The sequence below is a fragment of the Agelaius phoeniceus genome, chromosome 1 (assembly GCF_051311805.1).
Source record: "Agelaius phoeniceus isolate bAgePho1 chromosome 1, bAgePho1.hap1, whole genome shotgun sequence".
Classification (NCBI taxonomy): Eukaryota; Metazoa; Chordata; class Aves; order Passeriformes; family Icteridae; genus Agelaius; species Agelaius phoeniceus.
The window spans coordinates 12,149,708-12,177,495 of record NC_135265.1 but is presented as its reverse complement, the minus strand read 5'-3'; the positions used below and the strand labels follow the sequence as shown (position 1 = coordinate 12,177,495).

Genomic DNA, 27,788 nt, shown 5'->3' with positions numbered 1-27,788 from the left:
CGGCAGCCCTCGGAACATGCTGATCTCGGGTGTTTTGTTTTGCTGTTTTCTTTAATCTGGAAAAGCAAGCAACAAGCTCTGCTCAAAGGTCGCTCCTTTCATAACAAACGGAGCTTTCGATTTTCCTGAGAACTTCGTGAACAACGCAAAGGTATTTCCCAGAGCTTTCCCTTCCATCCCAGGCCCCGCTCCCTAGGACAGACACGGAGCACGGACAAACACGGCCCCATGGCCAGCCGGGCAGGCCCGGCCCCGGCCCCGCCGCTCGGGCTTGGGGCGGAGCTGCGGAGCCGAGGCCAATGCGGGCGGGGCGGCGGCGCCTGCGCCGGTTCCCGCTGTGCTGTGCTGTGCTCCGCCGTGCGGCCCGGCCCGCCGGCCCCGCTCAGCCATGTGGAGCCGCTACCGGGGGCTGCTGGGCCGCGGCCGGTGAGCGAGCGCGGAACGGGCGGGGACCCTCGCCCTGCACGGCCCCAGCCCCTGGCGCTCGGCCGAGGGGCGCGGAGCCCCGAGCCCCTGCCCGGGCACGGGGCCCTGCTCGCCGGGGGAGCCCTCGCTGGAGCGCCGGGGCCGGTGTCGGTCGCGGCTGCGGCACCGCCGGCCGGGGCGCGTTTGTTCAGAGGGAATTTTGTGTCGTTTCAGGTCGCTGAGCCGCAGGGCGTGGAGGTGGAAGAGCATCGCCGCGAACGAGAGAGCGCTGCAGTACCGGGTGGGAGAGCAGATCCACGGCTTCACCGTGAAGCAGGTGAGCGCCGCCGCCGCCGGCGTTTGCTCTGTTTGTGTACATAAACTTCCCTGGGCTTACAAGGCACTGGGTGAGGCCCGGCGTCTGCGCATTAAATACTTGCTTTGGGTAATCACTCATAAAAATGATTCAGGAGTTCCTTGTAGTTACTTCTCTGCAGATAAATACTGTAGATGCCATTAATAGATATTCTTATGGAGAGCTAATTCTAGAGAAAATACTGCACCCCACGAGCTGCAGGTGTGTCTGCTGCAGATGTGACCAGTCCGTGTGGCCTTCTAAAAGTCCTGATAGATAACAGGACTTCACTGTGTGAATGTGTTTTGATAAACGTATTCAAGTAACAGTGTTATTTTCTAAGATGCTTTTAATACCTGTGTTGGAAAGCTACCATGGAAATATGTTGCATTTCTTTCTACTTTTTCAAAGGAAAAAGCGGGAGTGGAGAGTAAAGGTTATTTGTGAGAAGTGATTGCTAGTGACAGAGCTAGTGGTATAACAGTGTCCTTTTTCTGTACCTGCCCTAGGCTACTGACATTTGAATATATTTATATTTCAGATTGAATTTTTATCTGTACCATAGGAGTATGGTTCTTCAGTGACAGTATACTTTCATTGGGTTAAAAATTTCATTTAAATTTCATTTTCCATTCACATAATTATTTTTTCCCCTCGAACTACAGGAGCAAAAATTCTTTTTATACTGTGTAAGCCAGCATAAAAAAAACTATGTATATGACCAACATATATTATGTATAAGACCAACAAATTGTAATTCCTATATCATGCACGATTTATTTGACCTAGTTGAAGTCACACTGCAATACAGATGTTTCTTCCAATGCAGGTGACAGCTGTTCCTGAGCTGTTCCTGACTGCAGTGAAGCTTAGTCACGATGGTACAGGAGCCAGGTATTTGCATGTGGCTCGGGAGGACTCCAATAATCTGTTCAGGTAAGACATTAGCATAGGTATTGCACATTCAATCTCCACATCACCCTCTGTTTTTTCAGTTGTAATCTGGCATCATGGCTGGATTATTCTGTGATAACAGGGAGGACAGTACTTCTTTTGTACTTCTTAGAATTTTTCAGGTTGGAATAGATATTATGAAGTCTGTTGTTCAGTCTGCTGCTCAAAACAGGATCAATGTTAAATTCAGATCCAGTTCCTGCCTTGAAAACTTTCAGAGACAGAGATTATGCAACCATAACCTTCCATGAAGATTTTTTATTTGAGCCTTTTGGATAAAAATAAATGTGTTTACTCATGTGCTGAAAACTTCTGTACTAACTCCAGAAATAGAAGTGCAGAGGCTGTACTCCATCTGAAAAAGATGGCTGAGCACTCAGGAGTCTGAAGAAGTCAAACTTTGCATCTGGTGTGTGCCATGCTAGCTGTTGGGCAGTGATGATGCTGCCATAAATCACAGGTGCAGGCAGGAGTGGGGGCACTTGTCCTCCCAGTGACTGCATTCCTCTCCATGCTCTCTCCTGCAGCATCCAGTTCCGAACCACTCCGATGGACAGCACCGGCGTCCCTCATATTCTGGAGCACACGGTGCTCTGTGGTTCCCAAAAGTATCCCTGCAGAGACCCCTTCTTTAAAATGTTAAACAGGTCACTGTCCACTTTTATGAATGCATTCACAGGTAAGTCCAAAGGAAATAATGCCACTTCAAGTGCATGAGGTTTTATTGCAGTAGAGCTGTCTGCTGGCTCTCCTTGATTTGGCTTTGGAGAGCCATTATTATTGGGTGGGAATGTTGTGAGATATTAAAAAGCTAACAAGGCAAGGCAGCAAAATAAGTCTTGTTCATTTGTCCATTACAAAATCCCAGTAGAGCTGGAGCTTTATAGTATCCAAAAATACATTTAATTATTTATATGGATATAGGGGTAGAGCAAAGTTTTCGTGGTAAAATAGCTGCAGTGTTAAATGTGTATTCCTCAGCAAAAATACACTTCATTTAGTACATTTCTTCTCTTCCAGTTATTTATATGGATGAGAAATTAAAAATCAACAAGGGCAAAACATGTCTTAGACTTTCAGAAGTTCTGATTATTTTTATGTTTATTTGTATGCAGCTAGTGATTACACACTCTATCCATTTTCAACACAAAATCCCAAGGACTTTCAGAACCTCCTGTCGGTGTACTTGGACGCAGCTTTCTTTCCATGTTTACGTCAGCTAGATTTCTGGTAAGACAGTTTGAGATGTATGCAAACCTTATTAAATTAAAAAAAAAACAAACTCTCCCCCCGCCCCAGCTCCCACATCAACAAAACCTTCAAACTCTCAACACTTTCTGTTATTAATTTTTCAGGCAAGAAGGTTGGAGGTTAGAACATGAGAACCCAGCTGATCCTCAGACACCTCTAGTCTTCAAAGGAGTTGTTTTTAATGAAATGAAAGGGGCATTTGTAAGTTTTGTGGATGTTTGGTTTGAGTTCTTGCAGATGGTGAAGTGGTTTCAGCTGTAGGTTATCAATGGCATTATTGCACCAGAGATTCCCATTCCTCCCTTTGAAAATTTAGATCCTCAGTAAAGTCAACACTGTTGCATAGATTTTTTGAAGTTAGCCTATCAAAAGTTTGTTTACATATAGAAAGGCACTTTGTTAATGGATTTTATTGTAAAATACTTTCTTAGATCAGTATGGAACCATAGCTTATTTTATTAAAGTATGTGTGAGGAGGTTGTGTAAGTTAGAGCTCTGAGGTCTTATTATTGAGCACCTTTTCTCTTTTAAATGTGTTTTGATGGCTTTCACTGAAATGTGGTGTTTTCCTATTAAGACAGATAATGAGAGGATATTTGCACAGCACCTGCAGAACAAAATCCTTCCTGATCACACTTATGGTGTAATTTCTGGTGGAGATCCATTATGTATTCCTGACCTTACATGGGAGCAGCTTAAGCAGTTCCATGCCACACATTATCATCCAAGCAATTCCAGGTATGTGAGATTGGTGACTAACTTCCTAGGTTACTGGGTTAGTGCTTTCTTTGTACTTTCATGAGGAGAAAACCAGAAGCACAGTGTTCTTATCCACATGGCCAGCAACAAAGATAACCTGTGCCCTAGAGCAGTTAAAACAGCATGGAAGCAAGGAATTTTTTCTAGAAAGAGCAGTGAAGAGTGAATTGAAAACAGGAGGGAAAGGTGGCTGATTTTCTCAGGTATGTCTGCCTGATCATGCAGATGTGTTTTGGATATCAGTTGACCTGAACTCATATGAGCTGGGGGGAAAGGGAATGTACTAATAATTATTTAGCAGTAATATTAAGGGGTTAAGATGTAAGTAGCAGAGATTAATCTAAGGGTTCCTGTCCTCTTTGAAGTAACACAGATTGAGTTAGAATTTACAAATGAATGATTTCATTTCCTCCTGCATCACATATTACTGTACTGAGTTCTAAATAATGGATAGTTATTTGATTCAGGTACTGATTTGGTTGATACTAATAAGGTATTTAAACTGGAAGTCAATTTGAAAGTTACATGCAGGGTAATAAAACTTTGTCCTGTACTAATTTTGTGGCCAATCTGTTATTCTGATTCATTCACTTGTGGAACGTCAGCAGCTTGTGTCATGACTGTGCATTTACAATCTGTTGATTTTTCTCATCATCCTAAGTATTCTGCTGTACTGGTGTTGAGATTTTAGTCAGGGGATGAGATTTACCTGTGGCAAACCTTGTGCTCATATTTGGTTCAGTGGAAGTGTTTTAGCTGTGGGTATGTGTTTGGTGGAGTGACCCATGGAACCCAGCCATGTTTTATAGACAGACAAAACCCAGGACATGGATCATTGTATTTTATACTTAAAGTGTGAGGACCATAAGAATTTTGTCTTCTGAAACTTAGGAGCACTGGGTTTCTGGCTTCAATTACTAATTTATTTTTTTTCTGGAACATTGTATTTTTCTGCACCTGAACAAATTGGAACATAATAAAACTGAACGTAATGAAAATAATAAGGTGTTTTGTGGCCCACAAGCTGAGAAATGTGGATTTTTATCAAGAGATTGTGAGTTTTATATATGTTGTATAGGTTGAAGACACACCAAACTATTTTCCACTCCAGATGTAACAGAATTACTGGAAAGCATATGAAATTCAGAGTATAATACAGATAGCTACTGTAAATTTCATATTAAATCAAGTGCTTAATCCCAATATTTCATTTGAAATGCAGATTTTTCACTTATGGTAATTTTCCACTGGAGCAACATCTGAAGCAAATACATGAGGAAGCATTGGCAAAATTTGAAAGAATTGAGTCAAATACTGACATCCCTAAACAGAAACTCTGGGATAAGCCTGTAAGTAAAACCAACAAACAAACAAAAACCACTAAACCCAAAAACCCCCTAGATTGATATTTTAACTTAACCTGCTGGAGTTACTGATTTGTTTAAAATTGTGTAAATGAGCTAAGTATTTTTATTTTTGGTTACATGGGGGACAAACTACAGTTCCTTTTGAGTTTCAGTAATGTAATGATTGCTTGCAGTTGTTTGTTTTTCTTATTTCAAAATTTCAAGTCCCTTGTCATTTGAAACACTGAAGCACTTATTAATGGAAAGCATTTAGGGCTAATGAAAGAAAAGTGGTTCTTAGTGTCAGGAAATATGCTTTCTAATGGTATCTAATCTTCCAAACATGAGTGTCAAAAATAATTCTCATGTTCTCTTCCTCCCTCCTCCTCATTTTCCTCCCTGGCTTGTCCAGAAGTGTAAACATTTCTTTCAGAAATAGCTCAGAATTTTATTTATGGCCAGACTTTCTTCAACCTCTCCTATATTGTCCACTTCTAAACATTGAGATTATTTTTCAAGATAGTGTGTGTTTGTGTATTTGCTCATGGATCTTGAATTTATTCATGAGCATCTGTGAAATTATTTTAAATAATTGGAAAGATGATGCTGTGAAGGTGCAAGTTACATTTTGTTTGTAACTTCTGCTGTGAGTTTATTGTGTATCATTTACTGTACTTTATAGAGAGAACACAGGGTAACATGTGGCTTAGACTCCTTTGCTGCTGATCCTTCCAAGCAGACCACTGTCAGTGTCAGCTACTTGTTGACAGAGTAAGTATATCAAAATGAAATTCTGAATAAAAGGTTCATTTAGATCTTAAAGCAAGGTGCAAGCATGTTTCTTGTCCCTAGTCCCTCTTGATAAATGTCATCTCTAAAGAAAATAATGCCATGGGAAGATAGCTCAGTCCTGCTTTACTAAATAAAAGTTTACTTGCTGAATAATTTGCTTTAGTGGATAGACACAAGAAAAATCAGGTGTTACTTTACAGAACTGTTCAGCGGATGAGACATTTGAAAACACTGTCTTCCTTTCAGTTTCCTGCCATGTGCAAGCTCTTCTGTATGACCCTGCTGCTAACTTATCTCCCCTTGCAGCCCAATTCAAATTGCTTTCCTGGTAGTTATAACAAGTGAAAGATACAGAGCCCTCTTATTTCCCTAAGGTCTGATGTGGGCTTCACAGCTGACAATAATTTCTCCTTGCTCCCTTTGCCTTTGTTTTCTAGTTCTTTTGAAATGGACTCAGTGATACTGGGTGTCACAAACAGTTTTTAGGATCTGATTGTTTTTGTTCAGTATTACAGACACTTTTGAAACGTTCACCCTAAGCCTGTTGTCTTCACTGTTGGTTGATGGGCCGAATTCTCCTTTTTACAAAGCCTTAATTGAGTCTGGTGTTGGTACAGATTTTTCTCCTGATGTTGGGTAAGTGTTGCAATTCACATTTCATCACTATAAGCAATGTTATAAATACTAAAAAGCACTTCTAAGTTGGAAGAACTCATCTCTTATACTGGCAATTTACACCACAGTAATCTTATTTTAATGTTAAAACATTGTAAGGGTTTCTGCTGGTGAACTGTAAAGTATTCTCAGATTTTGTCTCATCAAAGTACTTGGATAGAAGCTAAGCTGGTTTAATCAAAGTTTTATTGTTTACAGCTTATGAACCATAAAAAATGGATAGACAGGATAAAATATGGAATACCTTCAGTGCCTAAATTTTTCATCCTGGGCATTTAAGTATTACTCAGAAGTATTTGTGAGGTTACAGAGCTCTTCTCTGTAACCATGTTGCTTTAATTGCTTTAATTCTATGGTTTAGTAGTAGTTAAGCTTGTCACAAGTGTGTATTTGTGCAGTCAGGTGCTGTTAACTTGCCATCACCTCAGTACAGAATATTGCACAGAATATTGTTATTTGGAATGATCATTGAGTCCAACTCTAAAATAAATGGCCCCATACAGGGAGTGAACCCACAGCCTCAGTGGTATTAGCACCATGCTCTAACCAACTCTGCTAATCTCAGCAGGGTATTTCAGCTGACACTTGCTCCAGCTGCAGCTCCCAGTCCTTGCTTCCAGCTGCAGCTCCCAGCCCATCTCCTGAGCTTGCTGCAGGCTGAGGGTGGGTGCATTATCTGCCCTGAACCTGGGCTCAGCTGCTCATCACATTTTGCCTTTTTTGTCAGCACAAAGAAGGAAGTGCTTTCCAGGCATGATTCATCTGCCTGATTTTTAGACTTGGGATGGCAAAAATCCTGCCTTTTTCTTCAGTGGCTGTCTCAGGTGTTTTGAATGGAAAACCTTATTATGCTCGCCCATAATTTTAGTGTCTTACTCTGCCTGGCTTGACCTGTCTCTACATGAAGTAGTGGGCTTTGTGCAAGGCCTGTGTCATGCATGCCAGTGCCATGTAGACATCTTAATATTCCAGAGCATGGCAGTAGAAATCCTTCTTTAGACACTGAAGTAGAGATTATGTTGTATTTTTTGTCAGCTGGTCTTTTTCCAGGTTGGCTGGATTGATAGAGAGTTGAACTGTTCAGTAAGTTGGCTTTAATTTGTCTTAGTGACTGTGGTGATGAATCTACAAGCATAAGTTTGAGCCCAGAGATGAGTATTGCAAAATCCAGGGCCTGAGCCTGCCATTGATTTCCTTCTGTGGTTTTTAGACCACATGTAGTAGTGGTTTTTACTAGTGTATGAGCACCTATTGCTTGTTTGTTGGCTTTGAACTGCTAGGTGTTCTGTATTTCTGCAAGTGCCATTTTGTCTCTATAAAGATGAGCCTGATAGCTTGGACAGAATTGTCTTCACTGTTATATTTTTTTTAATACATATGATAACAATTGCAGTAAACATGGAAAACTTCACCTTAACACTTACTTTACAAATACTGCTTCAGAAATACTGTTCCACTCACCTGCTTAAGTAGAATGTACATGTTTGGTGTTACACACAGCTAAAATTTCCACATTAGAAAGACTTCTGTACCTGAAAGAAATTACAGATGAATGGGAAGATGAACAGAAAATTCCAGCTTTACTTCTGTAGCTGTTTTTCTTTCTCTAAAATCATATACTGTGGGTTTTCTTAACAGTGGCTACTACTACTGAAATTGAACAAAAAATGCTTTTAAGTTCCATTTCTTGCCTCTTTGGTAATTACTTTACTTTCTATCTAGCTTTTAAATCTCGTGTGTTTGTATATGTGGAAACAATGGGTGTTTTTTCCCTTCTCTTACCTCTGTTGGCAGCTTTAATGCTTAAGTTCTAGTACTTACCACTGAGTTGATTTTGTTTTACTCTAGGTTTAATGGCTCTACAAGAGAAGCTTATTTCAGTGTGGGTCTACAGGGTATTGCTGAAAGAGACATTGATACTGTGAAACAGATCATTGACAGAACAGTTGATGAAGTTATTGCGTGAGTAATGCTGAATTTTTCAGAATACTCATGGTTAATATAATAATATGTAGGCATGTAATAATTCAGACTTGTATATAATAACATGCCTTAAAAATTGGGTTATATTGCAATTAAGGCCCCAAAGCAAAAGTAATATTGTCCAATACTCTTACAATTTGTGTCTTCTACTTCCTTTATTGTAGTTTGTTCTCATCAGTGTAACCTTCAGGAGTTGAATGATGTTAGTTCAGTTTCTCTAAATGATACAACATGATTACATTATTTCATATCAATTTTAATTCAGTGTGAAAGACATTATATTGTAATGCTTCCTTTTTCAATCTAATAATTAATTTTCATAACTTCACTTAAAGTGATCAGTGTTAATGGATATGATTTCCTTCTCTCATCACCCCTTCCCAAAGGAAAGGATTTGAGGAAGATAGGATTGAAGCTCTACTTCACAAAATTGAAATACAGTTGAAGCATCAGTCTACGAGTTTTGGACTTGCCCTGACATCTGTAAGTCTGTGTGTGTGTTTCTTTTAAGAATAGTTACAAAAAATCTACCACCTATGTCTTTATAAAATACAGGGTCATTTTGTCGGCTCCTGATATGTAAAACTTTCCACTTAAGGGCTCTTCCTTTGTCATATTGTGTACATCTTTCTTTTCAGTAGCTGTCAGACTGTCTGTGGCCTTCCCAGTGTATGAGTTAATCAGGCAGTGAGCCTGTTGTCTTTGCCTGAATAGCAGCTTTGATTGCAGTAGCACTGGTTATTCTGTGAGGGGCATATCATACTGGCTCTGGGAACTGTGTGTTTTGGCTAGATGCCTGTGTATTTTCTAAAAGCCAAATAGAAGGACTGTATTTTTCTGTGGACTTCAGGATTGTACTGCTGCAAGTTAATTTCTAGATTCACAAGGGAAAATGTACAGTAATGCAATTCTTGGCCTCAAATTTTAATGCCAAACTGTTACAGAAAATCCATTCCACAGCAGAATGTTGTGTCTTGAAGGAGTCTGCAAGTCATCCTTAATTTGGAATGAGTGAGGTGCAGCATTTGCAGTCACTGTGGAAATCGGGGTCTCCTGCAGCCACTCATTCTTTAATCTCCTCTGTTCCTTTCTGCTCTGCAGCAACTTCAGCTCCTCAGTGGCTCTTTGCTTTCTGACTTTCAGGTGATGTATATTCTTTGCATCAGCAGGGTCTCATTCCTAGATATATACAGTTAGGCAGAGAAGCAGAACCCTGGATTAATGGGAGATTTGTAAATGGGTGAGCACAAACAAAAGCTGTTTCAAACCAGATTGCCATACAGCCAAATAGGCAAATTATGGATATTTAAGTGCCTGTCATGTTTCATGGTAAATCTGGCCAAATATGCCTGGCTTTAATAGTCAGTACTTTCTGGCATGTCTTCAGATGTTGCGAGTAATTCTATCTGATGAAATATTAATGCAGATAACTTTATCCCTCAACATTTTTAAGTCTTGAAATTGATTTAACTGCTACGTCTTCATTGTAGAAAAGAAACCTCTTTAATATTTCTTGCTTTTAAAAACCAGTCTTGCAGCATTCAGTGTTAATACTCCCATAGAGGAGAGTTATGTTTCTGTTTGTTTCCCTGAAGTCATGTTTGAGAAGTTGGCTTTGAAGAGGACCTAGTTACAGGGCCCTAGGTTATAACTAAAGTGATCACAGATAGCATAGAATGGTTTGTTTTGGCAGGGACCTTTGAAGATCATCCAGGTCCAACCTCCCTGCCATAACCAGGGCCATCATTCACTAAATCCAGTTACTCAGAGCACTTTTGACATGTCTTCAAACACTTCCAGGGAATGGAGCACCCACAGCTTCTGTCAGCAACCTGTTCCACTGTCTCACCACCCTCATAGTAAAGAATTTCTTCTTTATGTCCAGTCTAAATCTGCCATCTTTCAGTTTAAAACCATTGCTGATTGTCCTGTCTCTACAGGATGTGTAAAAAGTCCCTTTATAAGCCTCCCATATATTGAAAGTCCACAGTAAGGTCTCTCCAAAGCCCTTTCCCTCTCCAGGCTGAACAACCTCAAGTCTCTCAGCCTTTGTAGGAGAGGTGTTCCAGCACTTTGATCGTTTTTGAGGTCCTCCTCTGACAGGTGAATGTCTGTCTTGCACTGCAGGCCCCAGAGCTGGATGTAGGACCTCAGGTGGGCTCTAATGGGAGTGGGGTGGAGGGGCAGCATCACCTCCCTCAGCCTGATTCTTCTGGTGCATCCAAGGATACAATTGGCTCTCTGGGCTGGGAGCACTCATTGTGGGCTCATTTCCAATTTCTCATCTACCAATATCCTCAAGCCCTTCTCTGCAGGTCTGCTTTCAAACCTTAAATCACTAAACTTGTGCTGATTATTGGTCATTGCCCCAGCCCCAGTGCAGGACCTTGCACTTGGCCTTGTTTGAATTTCATGAGGTTCATGTAGGTGCACTCCTCAAGCCTGTCCAGGTCCCTCTGGATGGCATCCCTTCCCTCCAGGGTGTCCACCACACCTCTCAGCTTGGTGTCATCTTGCAAACCTGCTGTGAGTGCCCTCAGTGCCACTGGCTGTGTTATAAATAAAGGTGTTCAATAGTATTGTACCCATTACAGTCCCCTGAGGGACAGGCAGTGCTTGTCACTGATCTCCCTTTGGATTGGCCATTGGAGTGCAAGTGCTTGCATGTCACCATCCAGGCAATTTCCTGTCCATCCATCAAATCCATGTCTCTCCAGTCTAACAATGGAGGATGTTGTGTGGGACTGTCAAAGATCCTGTGAAAGTCAAGATAAGTGGCATCAGTTTTGATATTAGGAAAAAGCTGTTCACAAGGGGATGGTCAGACATTGGAACAAGTTCTCCCAGGTGACTGGGATAGAATTAAATCTCCTCCCAGTGGCTGGAAGGGGCTGTGTTCTGGGTTTGTGCTGCTAACACAGGGGTGTTTTCATTATTGCTCACTCTTGGCACAGTCAGGGCCTTCTCTGCTTGTCCTTCTTACCCCACCAGCCAGGAAGGTGGTGATGGGCAAGGAGCTGGGAGGAGACACCAGGGGACAACCAACCCCAAATGACCCAAGGGTTGTCCACACCTTGCTCAGCAGTAGGAGCTGAGGGAAGAGGAAAGGAGGGGGTGTTTGGAGTGGCGGTGTTTGTCTTCCAAGTCACCAGTGGATGTGATGGAGCTCTGCTGTGCTTGGCATGGTGAATGAACATCTGCCTGCCCCTGGAAAGCAGGGAATGAATTCCTTGGTTTGCTCTGCTCACACACAGCTTTTGCCTAATCTGTTAAACTGCATTAATTTAAGCACATGAGTTCCTTCACTTTCACCCTTCTGATCCTCTCCCCACATCCTGCTGTGAGGAACAGAGTTAGTGGCTGTGTGGAGCTGAGCTGCCAGGGGTGAACTGTGACACTGAAGAAGTGGTCATGGCCCCAAGCCCGTCAGTGCTCAAAAACTGCTTGGACAATGCTCTTAGATACATGGTTAAACTTTCAGGCTGCCTCCTGAGAACCAGGACTGAACTTGTAATGACCCCACAGCAACCTCGAATAAGGAGTGACTGCTTCTATTCCAGGAGAATTAGCTCAAGCATGTTCTAAAGTAATACTCTGCTTTGTATCATAAAAGGGAATTTCCAAAGAATAGATGAAAATAGTTATTATTTTTAAATGGTGAAGGCTTATGAACCTGCCTGTAATTAAAGAGGTAAGAAAAGAGAAGGTGGATTTGACAGGGATTTTATACTTTGTCTTGTTTTTGGTTTTTCCCCATTCACACAGAGTAGAAATGGAGAAACTTTTGCTATCTTGCACTTGAGTTGTTTTGGAGAACTTTCAATAGCAACTTGAGCATACTCAAATTAGAAAATAACCAGAAATATCCCCAGGATACTTTTTTTGTCCAGTATTTTTTCTCCAAAGTCCCATCTAATTTGCATACTTTATGTGTTTGAGTTACCTTCCTATAAATAATTTCATCTAGCTGATACAAAGCTGTAGTATGCATGTACTACTTTGTCTCTACCACCTGTTTCTCTTTTCCTTCTTTCTTGAGCTGAAAAATTAATTTTAATGTGAGGGACTAAATAATATTATAGTATATTTCCAAATGTGCACAGCTATGCAAAAAAAAGGGTAATAACTTAAAAAATGGCGGTTTGGTATGGTGAAATTAGAGGCAAGAATGGCGAAAACAGGGAATGGGTGATGATGGAATAGAACTTTTGTCTGAACAATATTTTTCCCCCTACAGCTAGGTTAGGATTACTCACTCTGTGTCTGCTATTCAAGTATAAATGTTAAGGTGGTTTTGGAACACTGATGCTGTCAGTTAGAGAAATGCAGATGGATTGTCCTGCTTGCCTAATTATTCTTTTCCATTCAGTACATAGCCTCATGCTGGAATCAAGATGGGGATCCAGTGGAGCTTCTGAAGATTGCAGATAAAGTCTCTCAGTTCAAGCAGTGTCTTAAAGAAAATCCCAGATTTCTTCAGGAAAAAGTTAAAACATACTTCAAGGTAGGCAAACTTACAGAAAGTTATCTTGTATTAATTTTTAAAACACAATTTTGTATTTGAAGTTAAACTGAAGGCTAATTTTTTATCACCATAGTGCCTGTTTCCAGGTGTGGCTTGAGCAGCAGCATGTTCAAATGAAACATGTTAGTTTTAATGGTTTAAGTTTCCACAATTTCAAAGGGGAAAAAAAATTATCTGGCTGGTCATTTGGAACCACATTCAATAGAACACTGATAAAATGCTAATGTTTTACCAAACTGTGACTCCTGTAGAAGGGCACATCTTTTTCCTGATGAGAAGTTCAGATGTGAACAGAGAATTTTGGACCTAGTGTGTTCCTTAGTATTGACACAGCAAGGTGTATCTCATTTTCCTTGCAAAGGATTTGGTTTCAAGTAAGATTGTCTTGGTGTTCCTCACGTTCATTGAGCTGCTGTCTGAATCTTGCTGTCAGTGCCAATTACTTTCTGCTCTTTCTCTTCCTCTCCATATGGTCTTCTGGAGTTTTTGCAGAAATAAAAAATACCCAGTAAAGGCATTATAATGCTGAATAGTTCTGGAGCCCTGAATTAGATAATTCCAGAAAAAAAAAATCCACTGATAGCAATGCAGAAATGGTGTAGATTTTTTGTAGGCTTTGTTTGTTGGCTTTGTTTTGTTTGTTTGCTTTTCTTGGTAGGTTTTCTGTTTGGGTCTTTTTTCTGTAGTCAACTTGTTTGTTTTGAAAGGCAGTTTTATTTAAAGTAACTGTCACCCTGATTGGAGTAAAGCTAGATTCTAATATACTCAGAAAAAAACCCAAGAGTCAGTAGCATCAGTTGAAATCAGTTTTTCTAAGAACATTTACTAGTGTCTGGAGGTAGTAGGGAGCTGCTAAAGTTTTGGCTTCTGTAGGGAAGAAACACAGGTGCAGTGTTTTTGTGAATGTCCTTTACTGTACAGTTCTGTGAGGGGGCTGAGGCAAAGGCACATCTCAGTAGGAAATGTGAGAATGGTTGGATGTTATTACATCATAAGGTTATGCACTGTTGTACCTTGTGCTGGGAAATTATTAAAGCAGGCAGGCAGGGAGCAAGGGGGAGAATGCTATTAATCCTGTCCATTTTACTGGTTAATCTCACATTTCTCTCTTTAACTCTGTATTCAGGTTTCTGTAGTCTTTTCACACAGGCACGGGGGAGATAAACTCATAAAACAGAATCTGATTACATTGTCCCAAATTATTGGTGTCTGTCAGTGCCAGATGTTGCTATTTGACTCCTACATTGAAATGGACATTTTTTGAGGTCACTGTCTTTTGGCTGGCCTCCCTTTCCTATTATGGAAAATGGGAGCTGCTTGAGTAATTTTGATATTAAAATTCCACAGTCTGGTGTAAACAAAGAAGAATTCAGCAGCAGTTATGACACTTGAGTAATGCCTGCAGTTCTGTGGCAGTGAGGCTGATGTGTCAAGCATTTCTGAGCAGGATGAAGCATGCACATTCTACATCATTTGGGATCTCTGTGCACTCAAGCTTGGGCAGGTTGAAAGAGGTGTTTATTCAAACCCTCCTGCCTTTAACAGAATTTCCCCATCTTACACCCTCCAGATAAAACTTAGGGCATGTAGTGTTATGTACAGTTGTTTAACATGGGTAGTTTAATTAAACTAATGACTACTGTGTGCTGTTGAGGGATTGTGACTCTAGAGTGAAACTTAGCAGAAGGCTGTTGGTGCTTGTTCCAGTGGTGAGCTGCCTCTTCCCCACAGCAGCTTGTTCTGTATGAAACCAAGGGCTCATCAGTATGTGTGGTTGTGATACTTGTGATAAGGTGCAAGCCAAATGATGCTCAGGCTGTTCATCTGCTGCTGATGGAGCAATAAGCTGAGGCAAGGAAGTTGCCCTCAGAATTAATGCTTTGTTTTGGGGTTTATTTCTGCAGGATAATCCGCACAAATTGACTCTGTCAATGAGTCCAGAGGAGGACTACCATGATAAACAAGCTAAAATGGAAGCAGAAAAGCTGGAAAAAAAGGTCAATGCACTTTCTGAAGAAGAAAAAACACAAATCTTTGAAAAAGGTTAACTTGCTTTTTCACATTTTTATTTGTATAACAGTTTTTTAGCTGTTATCCTGTAGACTATTTTAAATTCTCAGGCACTCTCCAGTATTTGCTCTGAAAGGGATGGGGTTTTTTTGTTGCAAATTTGTGTGTATGTGTTACAGGGCTATGCAGGGCAGTGCTTCCACTACAGTGTATGGTTGGTATATTTCATTAGTTTTAACAGTCAAAAATAGAATGATCAATGTTTTCATTAGGGCAGAAGAAAGGAAATTGTTTTAAAACACCAATCTGTTTATTCTTTCCCATGTTAAATTGCACTGAGTGGAAGATGAATTCACAGAATCCCAGAATGGTTGGAAGGGACCACAGTGGGTGATCTGGGCCAAACTCCTTGCTCAGGCAGGGGCATCCTAGAGCACATGGCACAGGATTGCATCCAGGGGTTCTGGAATATCTCCAGTGAGGGAGACTCCACACCCTCTGTGGGCAATCTGTTCCATGCTTGGACACTGCACAGTAAAGAAGTTCTTCCTTGTGTTCAGCTGGAACGTTTTTGTGCATCAGTTTGTGCCCATTGCCTCCTGTCCTTTTGCTCAGCACCACCGAGCAGAGCCTGGCTCCATCCTCTTGGCACCCTCTCTTCAGGTACTTACATACCATGTACCTTGAAGCTGTTTATTTATGAGCCTCAGGTCTGCTCCATGCTCCTGTAAAACTTATATTTTGTAATTATATTTCTTATATTTTCCAGTTAAAAAGCCAACTATAAAAGTAATGCTGGGTTTAACTTATTCTGGAGAATAACTTATGCTTGAAAACTGTGGGCAGTCATCTAATTTTGTTAAAGCAGTGTCTAGTCACAGAAATCCTCCAAAAATGTGGCATTAATCTTCTGAAGCTTTGGTGTGTGACAGGAGATAGGGGAGCACGAAATCAGAGGAGGCTTTCTACTTACAGAGATAAATTGGAGAGTACTCAGAGGTGACCAGCTAGTATCTGAAAGTCTGAAATGTGAAAGTAATCACAACAATTTAGCTGCATCAGTGTTCTGACAGAGCACTTGAGTAAGAACTGGAACGGATTGGGTTAGAAAGAAGCTCCTTATCTGCCAGGTCTGGGTTGATGCTTGCTGAGTGACAGGACAGACTGGCAGGTGTCACTTAAAGATTAAATTACATGTTACTGTAAACATGTTGTGAAGAGGGGATTGGAAAGAGAATCTAACAAGAGTGTTTTCTTTGCTGTTGTTACATGATAATCTGCAGAATTTGCTTTAGGAAAATATTTGCAAAATTGCTGTTAGAAGACTCCAAACTTGACTCTTGAGTTTTTCTGGTCTGTATCACCTCAGTAGGTTTTAGGTCTTGACAGCACCTTCACTACAAGCTGAAAATGACAATTTGGTATTCTCTTCTTTACTAGGTTTGGAATTAATTGCTCTTCAAAGCAAACCTCAGGATACCTCTTGTCTCCCAGCTTTAAAAGTGTCTGACATCGAGCCCAAAATCCCCTTCACTGTGCTGGAGACAGCACTCACAGGTTGGTGTCCCCAGTGTCTCATGTCCCAAGGAGCAGCACTGTTGGGTTGTTCCCTGGCTGCTGGCCCCTTGCCCAGCACATGGACTGGCTTTGTGGCCCATAGTTGTGCTCTTTTTCCTCCACTCCAGCCCAGCACCTGTGGGCAGACATGGCAGTGGATCTGCAGAGCCATGGCCTCTGAGGGGCATGGAACATCCTCCTGGCTTTCCCAGGGCTGGCAGGAGCTCCCACCTTGCCCTGCTCAAGGGCACTGCATGTGCCAGCCAGACACTCCTCTGACTGGCACATGCAGGGCTCTTGAGCAATCCCCTCACTTTCCAAAGGCTTACCCAGGTTGCAGAATCTTGGCAGCTGGGGCAGTAAGCCTTCCTTGCTGCAGTCCCTCCCTACCTGTTTTTACAGAATATGACATAAAGGAGCCACAGAAAAAAAATAAGTTACAGTAATTCCTCATACCTTCAGTGCAAGTTTTTCCATTTTGCTAGTGGTTTCCCCAGGGACTGATAGGAGATGGTAGTTCTGAATTTTGTTACAGTTCTGTCAAAATTTTGCAGGTAAATACTGTTCTTTAATATATTTCTAATGGACATTTTTCTTCAAAAATTATCAGCAAGTGTCAAGACTGTTTAATTTTGATGCAAAAAATGACCTGGTTTTGGGAAAATTCTAATGTCTGTATTCAGGTGGCCTGGTTCAGGAAGAGTGTACAGTACAAGAAACTGCTTTCCTCAATTTTTGTACAGATGAAGGCAAAAATAAGGAAGAAAAACTTTCTGACTTGTTCAGGAACAAGTTGCTACTTGATTGTTATTTCTAAAATATGACCTCTCTTAGAAGAAATCTCTTTTCAAATTGTCCAGATGTTACCTTACTATGGACAGAAACAGAAAAACCCCTTTGGTCCAGTGTTGAGTATAATGTGCAAAATTTAAACAAGAAGTGGCTCTGAAACACCAACAGAAAATTATTCTTAATGAGATGTTCTTGTAAGAAATCATTTTGCTGTTGTGTGTTTGTAGTAGGAAACTGCTGGTTATTGTTTGCTTTTGTTTTTTTATCCCTAGGTGATGACATTCCTGTCCAGTACTGTGCTCAGCCAACCAATGGGGTGGTTTATTTCCGAGCTGTGTCCAGCCTGAACACCCTTCCTGAGGAGCTCAAGCCATATGTGCCACTCTTCTGCAATGTCATTACCAGGTGAGAGGTTTGCTTTCTTGGAAGCTGAGGCCACAGGCTGTGACACAGCTTGCCAAAATACTAACACTGACTTGAATGATTCCAGCATCTGTTCTTAATATAAAAGGGAAAGAAAGGCTGGTAAGTTGGTTTCCTGCAGAAAAAAAGTCTTTATTCCCCAATGTTGCTAAATTGTTTCCCCTTCTCCACCAGTCTCTGCATTGCCTTTTTGCCCAGTGTCAACACAAGTGTTCCCTCAACAGATTGGAAAATTTCTGTAAATGAGAAATAGCCTAGCAGAGATTAAAGTTTTTGCTTGAATAGACTTCTGGTGCAATTTTGCCATGTGAGGACAGACAGAGTGATCCCATCACAGGGAAAAGAGGAGCACAGAGCAGAACAAGTGACCTGGGCTGGGAGGAGTATGGTTTTATTGATGAGAATAACTTATGTTATTAATGTAGTTCTTAAGGATGTTGGTAGCAAGCCTGCACATAAAGCATGCTTTTTAATATACAGCATTTTAAATTAGCAGGATGCTTTAATTGAAAAGCTTGGTGGGAAGCTTTTATAAGACATGAAGTATTATGTTTGCTTAATAATGCCCCAGATTGTTTAGTTGCTAAATTGGTATTGTCCTAAACAGGCTGATTTACTAATGCTACATGGATTTTGGCTTTGGCTTACACTAAAAAGGGAAACAAATCTCTTGTTTTTCACAGGATGGGATGTGGAGCCCTTGATTACAGGGAGCAAGCCCAGAAAATAGAACTAAAAACAGGTGGTATGTCTGTCAGCCCACATATCATTCCAGATGATTCACACCTGGATGTTTATGAGCAGGTAAATTAATCATAACCTTGAAGATGTTACAATTGCAGTAACAGTTCTGTAGTTCAGGGTCAGTCAGGGCTTCCAGGCAGAGGGTCAAACTAATGTGCAGTGAAAGTCCTTGTAAGATATAAATTAGATAATTACAGTAACTTAGTGTTTTGTGTTAAGGGGAGTGCCTGATGTGGGTGTTGTGTCTAGGGCAGTGCTTCACTAGCATCTGTCACCATATTTTTGAGTGCTCCAAAATATTTTGGAAGCAGAGGGAGGGAACAGAAAGGTGTGGTTTTACACACAGAGTTTGCTGTTAATGTGTTATGTCACTGTTGGCAGCATCATTAGATCTATGTGTTAGGCATAACAGTTCTGCAATATTTCTTGAGATTTTTGCAAATTTTCTGGGGGTTTGCTCTGTATGGATCCTGGAGTTAAATTAAAGGAATTCCCTTGGAGAAAGGTGCACCCCAGAACAGAACTTAAACTTCGTGGGAAAAAATACAAAATTTTGTGTCTGAACTGCTGCTTGGTGTTGAGAAGAAGAAATTGAGGAATTACCAGGCTTGCTTTGTGAGAAGAGCAATCACATTTCATGTCTGCTCTCTTTTCAGTAGCACAGCCTGCATTAGAGTGATTTTGTAATGTGCAGCATTAGGTTGGCATCATTGTATCACATCCATGAAAAGTTCCTGTGCATTTCTTGGGCCATTGCTGTGGTTGTCTTGCGTGAAGGGTTTTTGTGTTTTATTTTTTTCCTTCAGGGTGTGCTCTTTTCATCTCTGTGCTTGGATAGAAATCTGCCAGACATGATGAATTTATGGAGTGAAATATTTAACAAGTACAGTACATTGGGTTTTGTTTGTTTGTGGGTTTGCATGTGTTTTGGGGTTCTCTTTTTCACTCTTTCCCCAGCCATTCTTCTCTTCTTAGAGATCCTACTTAGGGATTTATTTTCATAATTCTGTCTCTGTCTTTCTAAATTTACATATTGCATCAAAAGCATGGCTATATAGTGGATTAAATGGACAACCAACAGTTTAAATGCACTTTGTTGAACTTGGGATGATGAAAAATAAATTTCATTGGTGTCCTTTTGCATGAGACCTGTTTGTGTTCCTTTTCAGCCCAAGATTCGAGGAAGAAGAACATTTCAGAGTGCTGGTTAAGAAGACTGCCCAGGAGCTGTCAAATGGCATTCCAGATTGTGGGCATTTATATGCCTCTATTAGAGCCAGCAAAAACCTTACACCTTCTGGAGAGCTGCAGGAAATGTTCAGTGGGATGGATCAGGTGAGAGGTTAATAATGCCCTTCAGCAAGGCCCAAATCCTCGACTGTGGAGTTACAGGCTGGTTTTTGTTAATTCTTCCTGTTGATTCAATCTGTGGTCTTTCTGCCTTCCCTTCTTGCACAGGTGAAGTTGATGAAGAGAATAGCAGAAATGCCTGATATTAAACCAGTACTACGCAAACTACCACGCATTAAGAAGTATTTATTAAACAGTGACAACATCAGGTGAGCTAAAAAGAAAGGGGAATTTTGGTTAAAGAGAGGCCATGGCCTGTGAATATGTTTTTCTCAGTGCACCTCATGGTGTACTGGGGTTTATGAAATGGGACATTTGTGACAAAACTACAGAAATGTTAATTTACATCCCCTGTGCTTACGGAGCAGTAGCTATGGTGTTATGGTAGCTCGTTTTGTTCAATTTTTAAATGATTTGAGAAACTTACAGCACATTTTATAGGTAACAGTTGTACCCAAAGCTTGTAAGTGACCTGTGCAATTTTACAGAAATAGTCAAAAATCTGCCTTTTGTTTTTCCTTTCAAGGTGCCACTTAGACAAATACTGTTATATTGTTTTGTAACAGTTAAATATAGTTTGGTTTGGATTTTTGTTTCACTCCTAAAAGGAAAGCAGTGACATTCTGAAACTTGCTTTATGCATGTATTGGAAAAAGTAAAGAGAGCACATTAAGGAGTTTAATGTCAGGTGCATTAGTTCCCAAAATGGGTCTGTTTGAAGTGACATAAGTTGCAAAGTTTTGTTTTTTAAAGCATGAAATGATAAATGAAGTTATGTAAATGTCTGTAGTGTTCAAAACCATGTTAGGCCTGCCTGTAAACAGAGGATACAGAGGGCATTATTTTCCTTGAGAGACCTTTTTGTTTGCAAAACTGAGCTAGTCCTGTCTTGTGCACAGAAGGGGTTTGACAGCTACTGCTCAACTTTTGGTCTGAAAGTGTTCTAAGATGAGCAAAAGAACAGCAATTGGATTGTAATTTTTTTTCCACATCAGGAAAAAAATCACTCTCTCTGTTAGTGATTACCTGAGATCACTGACCTAACATTCTGATGATTTAATAGAAAATGTTTAGAAAGACAAAGTGGTACAAATTATAAAAGACTCTCTGAAAACATAAAACCATACTTAAAATTCTGATATGTATTTTTGACAGATGTTCTGTGAATGCAGCACCTCAGCAGATACCAGAAGCATCTAAAGAAGTAGAGAAATTTCTAAAAGGAATAGCCAGAAGTAAAAAAGAGAGAAAACCTGTTCGTCCACATGTGATTGAGGTGAGAAAATGTCATTCATCATTAGGGCATCAAATACAGTTGACTTGATCATGTCAGTACCATTGTGCAATCAGAAAAGTTTGAACTCAGATATTGTGTCCATGTCTGAAGAAGTCTGGCAGACATCCCTGTGATCTGCTGCTCTGTGTTTTGCCATGGAGTGTCTTCACTGCAGCACAGTGGACAATAGAAATGCAGGAGATCAGCTGTTAAGCCTTACCCTGGGGTTACTGCTTCAGTGTGGGATGTGGAAAAAGAATTTCTTCCTTTCCTTGTTGCATAAAACTTTTAACTGAGCTTTACTTGAAATGGTGGCCAAAAGCAAATAGGGCATGATGTGCAGTTCTTCAGTTGCATGTGAGTTTGTTTTGTTATCAGGGTGTTCAGGACATTTGGCACAAAATATGCTTGATTCAGTGGAGTTGACAAAGGATCTGCTCTGTCACTATGCAGATCTGTCTTAATTTCTGATGAAACTGGAATAAGCTCCCAGTTCCTTACCCATGAGTGAAATGATAGTTTGTAGCTTTATGGGCCTCATTTAATCTGGGTCTTGGTGTCTCTCAGTGCCAGATTACTCTTGGAAGAAAATAATATGGCATTTGTTTAGGAAATATAAAGAAGCAATTGAGTACCTTGCTTATGTTTGTGAAAGCATGGTTTGATGATTGCCTTAGAGAGGTTTGAGTGGAGGGTTTGCATTTGTAGTAGTCTTGGTCTAAATTGTTAAATCATCTTTTAATATGAGAACTGGCTCTCTTCTAGAAATCTTCAGAAGTGAAGCCTGTGGGAAGTGAAATGGGTACTGGTGTGCAGATCACAAGGAAATTAGTTAATGTAAGTACATTATTGGTGAGGGATATTGGTATTACAGGGCTGTTACTGATGGTAATGGTCCATCTTAAACTGTTACAGAAGCACTGAAATATAATTCATGCCCTTCAGTTCCATAACTAACCATCAAACTCAATCACTTCCAGTTAGTCCCTTCCTTTCCTTGGTCTCCTCCCTGAATGATTCTGGATGTGACTGACACCTGACAGAAGAGCATTAGTGAAAAGGAAGAGCTGTATTTGGCTACAGGGATGAAGAGCATACCCTGAACTCTCCTTTTAGAAGAGAGGGGCATGGAGAGCTCAGCCCAGTGCTGCAAATGCACTGCTCTGCTTGGCCCAGCCAGAGTTGTATGAGGATCTGGGAATGGGGTTTCTGAACTTAAGAAAGGATGGAGAGTTCTGAAATAGTTACACTGGAGGTGTGTAAGGATCTGCTTGTGCCTAAGTGAGCACACAAGCAGATGTATGTGTGAAAGAGGCAAAGGAGCAAGCTCTGCCAAGGCCCAGAGACATGAAGGGGACTGGAAGTTTGGAAGTGAGGTTGTAAGGAAGAATTCAGTCTGTTGCAGGGGATGTTTGAGCAGGAATTTATACTACAGCTGCTATCATAAATAGCTTACTGTTTTTGTGGGTACACAGTTCCTGGCTCTGTTTTCAATGTCTAGAATGGATGGGTTGGGATATGATGTGGTGACATGTACATGTGTGACACAAGTGGAGAGTTGTGAACACGTTTCAATCAAAGTAAATCCGTGGCTAAATCCAAACTCCTGGGTAGTGATTCAAAATCTGCAGAACTGAAAGGAGGGGCTGCAAAGGATGGGTAGCTGATGCATGGTACCCTCTCCTTTAGTTTTCCAGGGCAATTCTTTGTACTGGATTGCTGATACATGCACAAGGGAAATGTCACTGGTTGCAGGGTAGGATAAGTGGCAGCTTTAGCATTTATTTGTGTGCATGTTTGGCAGAACTTCCTAGTTCTCAAAAAGGTGAGAGTTCTCAGATGGGTACATTATCTCTGCTGCTGTGACAATAATGTGTTCTTCTCCTAGGATCCTACTTTCAAGCCATGCCAGATGAAGACCCATTTTGTACTTCCCTTCCCAGTGAACTATATTGGGGAATGCATTCGAACAGTTCCCTACACAGCTGCAGACTATGCCAGGTGGGAAGCAGAACATCAGGGAGCTCTCTGTGCTCTGCACAGCACAAAGCAAAATGGAAAGGGTTGGGCTGACTGCAGAAAATGGAGTGTTGATAGAAAATGATTTGTAGTGCATTTGTCACAAAATCTTTACGAAGCAGCTGGGCCCAGAGCAGCCCTGTAAATGCTGAGATTAAGTAATGAGGGGCTGCTGTCCCCTACCTTGGAATAAACAGCCCCACCTACTCAGACATGTCCTGAGTTTACAGTCCTGATGCATGTAACAAAGTTCAGAGCCCCTCTTACAGTGATGTGACATTATTCAGCTATTATTAAATAGTGAGCATTGCTGTTGAAACTGTCATAGATTACAAGCAGCAGTGCATGGCAGATGGGGATCTGGGGGACCTTTAGAGGCAGTTGAGACTATCACTGTTGCCCAGTTCACATCTTCACTGCTTCTGTTTCTCTCATTTCAGCCTTCGAATTCTAGCACGGTTGATGACAGCTAAATTCCTACATACAGAAATCAGAGAGAAAGGAGGGGCTTATGGTGGAGGTGCTAAACTTAGTCAAAATGGCATATTCACATTCTACTCCTACAGGTAACAGTGCATTTCTTTCCTCTTGATGATTGAGGGGACCACTGACTGCATTTTGCTGTGTCTTATCTTTGACTTCCTTGTAGCAGTCTTTCAAGAAGAAGTGAAATAAAAGGGATGAAATTAAGTGAGTGATTCAGTGCTGATGAAGTTAGATTGCCTAATAAAACCATTCTTGCTTTATCTTGTTTGTATCCTTGGGAAAGCTTAATTTATCTCTGCTGGTAGCAACCACTGCTGCACCTCTGCACTTTGGTGTTCACTGTCTCAGTCTCACATTTATGTATAACTGGCTTGCACTTTATTTCTTGGTAAAGGAAGCCCTAAGAAAGGAAATTCAAGACTGCTTTAAATTTGAGACCATGAAGTAGAATGGGGATGTTCCCTAAGGTCCTGAGTTTGAAAATATGCATCTTCCTTAAAGCAACTGGCTGAAATCATCAGAGATTCAGCAGAAAGCATTGCTGGTGATAAGCTAGAACTACTTGCTCCTTCTTTTCTATTCTTCTCTTTTGCCAGTCCAGAACAGTTACCCTGTATTTAGCTCACCAAGGCACTTTCTGATGAAATTTCAGCTGGAGGTATTATAGTTGTAATCCCCACTAGCAGTGTTGTGTGGCTGGAGTCCTGGCTTCAGTTGTTTTCCTAGCCCAGAGGCAGGCTGGCACAGTGCTTGGTCAGGGTTCCTGGCTGAGGTTTGAGTAGTCTGGCCTTTCTGTAAAGTTTCAACATGGTAGGACTTGTCCTGGCAGTAGTCCTCAACTTGCCAGTAGTAGCTAACCTGTGGCACCTGTTTTACAGAGAGTAAAAACAGGTGTGGCAAGAAAAGCAACTGAGAGAAGATAGGGCATATCATAAATATTCCTGGTGTGGGCAGTAATGGCAGTGCTGCTTTTTGAGCCCACTGTGAACAGCACTGGCTTACCTGACCTGCTTTTATTACACCACTTCACTCTACACCATCTTGGAACTACTTTTAGGCAGCTGGATTCTGTACCTGTGTATCTAAAATTGTGAATCTGCTTGGTTTGTAACAATACTTTTCTTCTGGAAAAGAAATGCAGAACCAAACCCCAGAACCTCTTTTTGTACTTAAAAAGTGATACATAATATTATAATTTGTTTTCCCCCATGTGTGATGCATAGTAAATTGTGAATGAAGTGAGAATAAAGGAATTTTGGTTTTTCATTTTTTAAGACTGAAGTAATAAATTTTTATGTTCTTTTTCTCTTCTAAGAGACCCAAATTCATTAGCCACCTTGAAAACATTTGAAAAAGCAGTCGAATGGGCCAAATCTGGAGAATTCACCCAGCAAGATATTGATGAAGCTAAACTAGCAGTGTTTGCTGCTGTGGATGCACCAATAGCTCCTTCAGACAAAGGTACATTCTCATCATCCTCCCAGGGCTGTCAGTGTTTATTTCCTTTTTAATTTCTGTTTAAAGGGAAGAAAATAGTTTGCTAAACTGTGTTAGATGATAAAATTTGTGTTTGGAAGATGAGAGATAATGGCAGTTTTGATGAATCTATTGGTTCCTGTTGCTCCTTTTCAGAAACACCTCATCCACTCAGGTTCTGCTGAAGTTTTGTGTTACTGGTCCTCTGTGTCACATGGAGGTAGATTGAGGAAATTATTTTAGGTTTGGAGAGCATTATATGCAGACAAATGAAAAGAAATACTGGTCCTCTGATGCAAAAAGAGCTGAGGGATTACTTTCCTGACTCAAGCAGGCATACTGACTGTGAATGTCACCTGCCCTTTGTGCATATGTTCTCTGAAGTTAGAGCACTGAAGTCTGTCTGCTGGGGTGGAGGGTGTTTTTAGCTTCTTTGCAGGTCTGCACATTCATGATGCATTGGTAGTATCTGTGCAGTTTACTGACATGTAGCTTTGCTGTGCTCACTTCCCTCCCTTGTTCTCCTGCTGAATTTCAGTCTGAAACTTGCCCAGTTAAAGCACATTTCCTTCCCATACAAAAAGGAATTGCAAGGTTAAGATCAGCATTATTTTAAAATGTGCTTGTACTAGCACTAACTTTTTAAACAAGAACACTTCAAATTAAGCTTTTACCTGTCAGGATCTGGTTTTGGTGTGGGCAGTTAAAAAGCAATTGGTGCCAGGTGCACATGAGTGCAGTGCCTGCACTTTGGGTGTTGGTGTCAGCAAGGGATGATGAACATTCTTTGGCATTTGAACACAGATCTTAACAGAGCACTGAAGAGGAGAGCTCTGTTCCAGAGGCCTGGGAACTGGTGCAAGGAGCACCTGTCCCTTCATGCTTTTGAGTCACTGGGCACTGCAGATGGATGTGAAAACCTTACCTGGCTGGGAAGTCAGCCCTGCCTTGGGTAGGAGGTTGGAATAAGTTGACTCAAATCCTTCCAGCTACCTTTATTTCCCTATGGTTATGTGCCTGACAAAAAACTTTTCTGTGATTATTTTGGAGTTCTCTGGTTGTTCAAGAAGCAATTAAAATGCTGTGGGCAAATACTCCAACAAAACATTAAAGCATTTGTGTGCAGATTTCTGTGTAGTACAAAACTGTGAGTAAACCTTCACATTGCAGATACATCACAACTGATTGGAAATAAAATAGCTCCAAAAACAGAAGCTTCATGAAATGCAGTTTGTTTAAAAAGTTGTTAGAGCTGACTCTCTTCAGAATGAATTATGTCTAAGTTTCCTGGACCACTGTTACATGCAGATTTTTGACAAACTAAATCATATGCCAAAATAGAATTGCTTTTTTCCTAAATAGGAAACTGTTACTACCTCACCCTGGTTTTAACTTACTGTGCTTGATTCAGTTCAATATTCTCTCAGCATGATGGTTTGATGGAAGTCTCTATTCTTTTGAGCACACATTCCTGTTGTAGTTTGCTCTCATTCCTTGCATGTGGCTGTGACAGATTGCAGTGCACCAGAGCAGTGTGTGGTTTTGTTTTCTTTTCCCTAGGAATGGGTCATTTCTTGTATGGCATTTCAGATGAAATGAAGCAGTCGCACAGAGAACAACTTTTTGCTGTCAACAGTGATAACTTGGTTGATGTATCAAACAGGTAAGCCTCTGCTCAGTTGTCATAATTAAGTTACTGGTTTTCTTCCCTTGGTCTTTCATACTACTTTCACTATTTTCTTCTGTAACCTAGAAAAGGATATGTTAATTATATCCTGTTTATTGCACGTTTAGCAGATGCAATTCCCTCCTACACTCTGAGTTTGTGGGAGATTGGGTTTGATTTACTTTTGAAAGGCCCAGGAACTGTCTGGTGTATGACTACATGAGTAGGTATGAGTGCACTATAGGAGCTGGTATCTACTCCACTTTCAGCATTTTGTGTGTGACTTCTGAATTCCACTGTAGATGCAAGTACAGCCAAGTACAGGGTTAAGGAGAGACTGTTGTGATGAGTGGGCACAACACAAGTTGTTTGCAGCAAAGGACACTGTTCCTGAGATGGGAGTATTTTTAACTTCCACAGCAGAGCTGTGGTTAACCAAATGTAGCAGTTTGTCACTTGTTTATGGTTTTTTTTTTATTTCCAGGTACCTTGCAGCTGGGAAGAGCACTCGTGGTCAAGCTGTACTTGGCCCAGAAAATGCAGATATCACCAAAGATCCCTCATGGGTCAAACGATGACTTTGGCTTTTCTCTGGGTGTGACTACAACATTAGGGGTTTTTAGTAACTTTTAGCAGTGCTATGGTCCAACTGAAATATTCATTGCTGGTTTTTAACAGTGTTCACCAAATCAGTTAGAAGCTCACCTTCTCAAAATAACAATGTGAAAAATTTTCTAACCATACAGTATTTGAGAGCAAGAATTACATGCTCTGCATGGCAAAGACAGACCTTAATCTTTTACTGAAGCCTCACTCCTTCTATCACATATGAATACTATATAAATGAAATATTTTTGTATATGTAAAACTCTAGTTTTAAATGGTGTTTTGTTTGAAATCATGTCTGCTGTTGGGTATATAAAGAGCTGTCTCTCATACTGACA

General features: G+C 40.8%; 1 protein-coding gene across 1 annotated transcript; it reads left to right on the top strand.

Annotated features, from left to right (window-relative positions):
* Nucleotides 1–271: 271 nt before the first annotated feature.
* On the top strand, nucleotides 272–27,788 carry PITRM1 (pitrilysin metallopeptidase 1). The gene is made up of 27 exons (XM_054649544.2): nucleotides 272–426; nucleotides 640–742; nucleotides 1,590–1,696; nucleotides 2,242–2,393; nucleotides 2,830–2,944; nucleotides 3,070–3,166; nucleotides 3,543–3,703; nucleotides 4,947–5,073; nucleotides 5,753–5,841; nucleotides 6,370–6,498; nucleotides 8,386–8,499; nucleotides 8,907–9,003; nucleotides 12,890–13,024; nucleotides 14,950–15,088; nucleotides 16,496–16,612; nucleotides 17,677–17,809; nucleotides 18,511–18,631; nucleotides 19,378–19,454; nucleotides 19,741–19,906; nucleotides 20,030–20,130; nucleotides 21,077–21,197; nucleotides 21,963–22,034; nucleotides 23,086–23,198; nucleotides 23,657–23,782; nucleotides 25,018–25,163; nucleotides 26,739–26,841; nucleotides 27,329–27,788. The coding sequence occupies exons 1-27, from the start codon at nucleotides 389–391 to the stop codon at nucleotides 27,420–27,422; spliced, it is 3,093 nt and encodes a 1,030-aa protein (XP_054505519.2). The 5' UTR covers nucleotides 272–388; the 3' UTR covers nucleotides 27,423–27,788.

Excerpts from the sequence above, each read along its gene's own strand:
- PITRM1 (XM_054649544.2), top strand. The coding sequence starts at position 389 with ATGTGGAGCCGCTACCGGGGGCTGCTGGGCCGCGGCCG. Across the intron at positions 2,394-2,829 it reads TTTTATGAATGCATTCACAG|CTAGTGATTACACACTCTAT; the intron begins GTAAGTCCAAAG and ends ATTTGTATGCAG. Across the intron at positions 20,131-21,076 it reads TTAAACAGTGACAACATCAG|ATGTTCTGTGAATGCAGCAC; the intron begins GTGAGCTAAAAA and ends TATTTTTGACAG.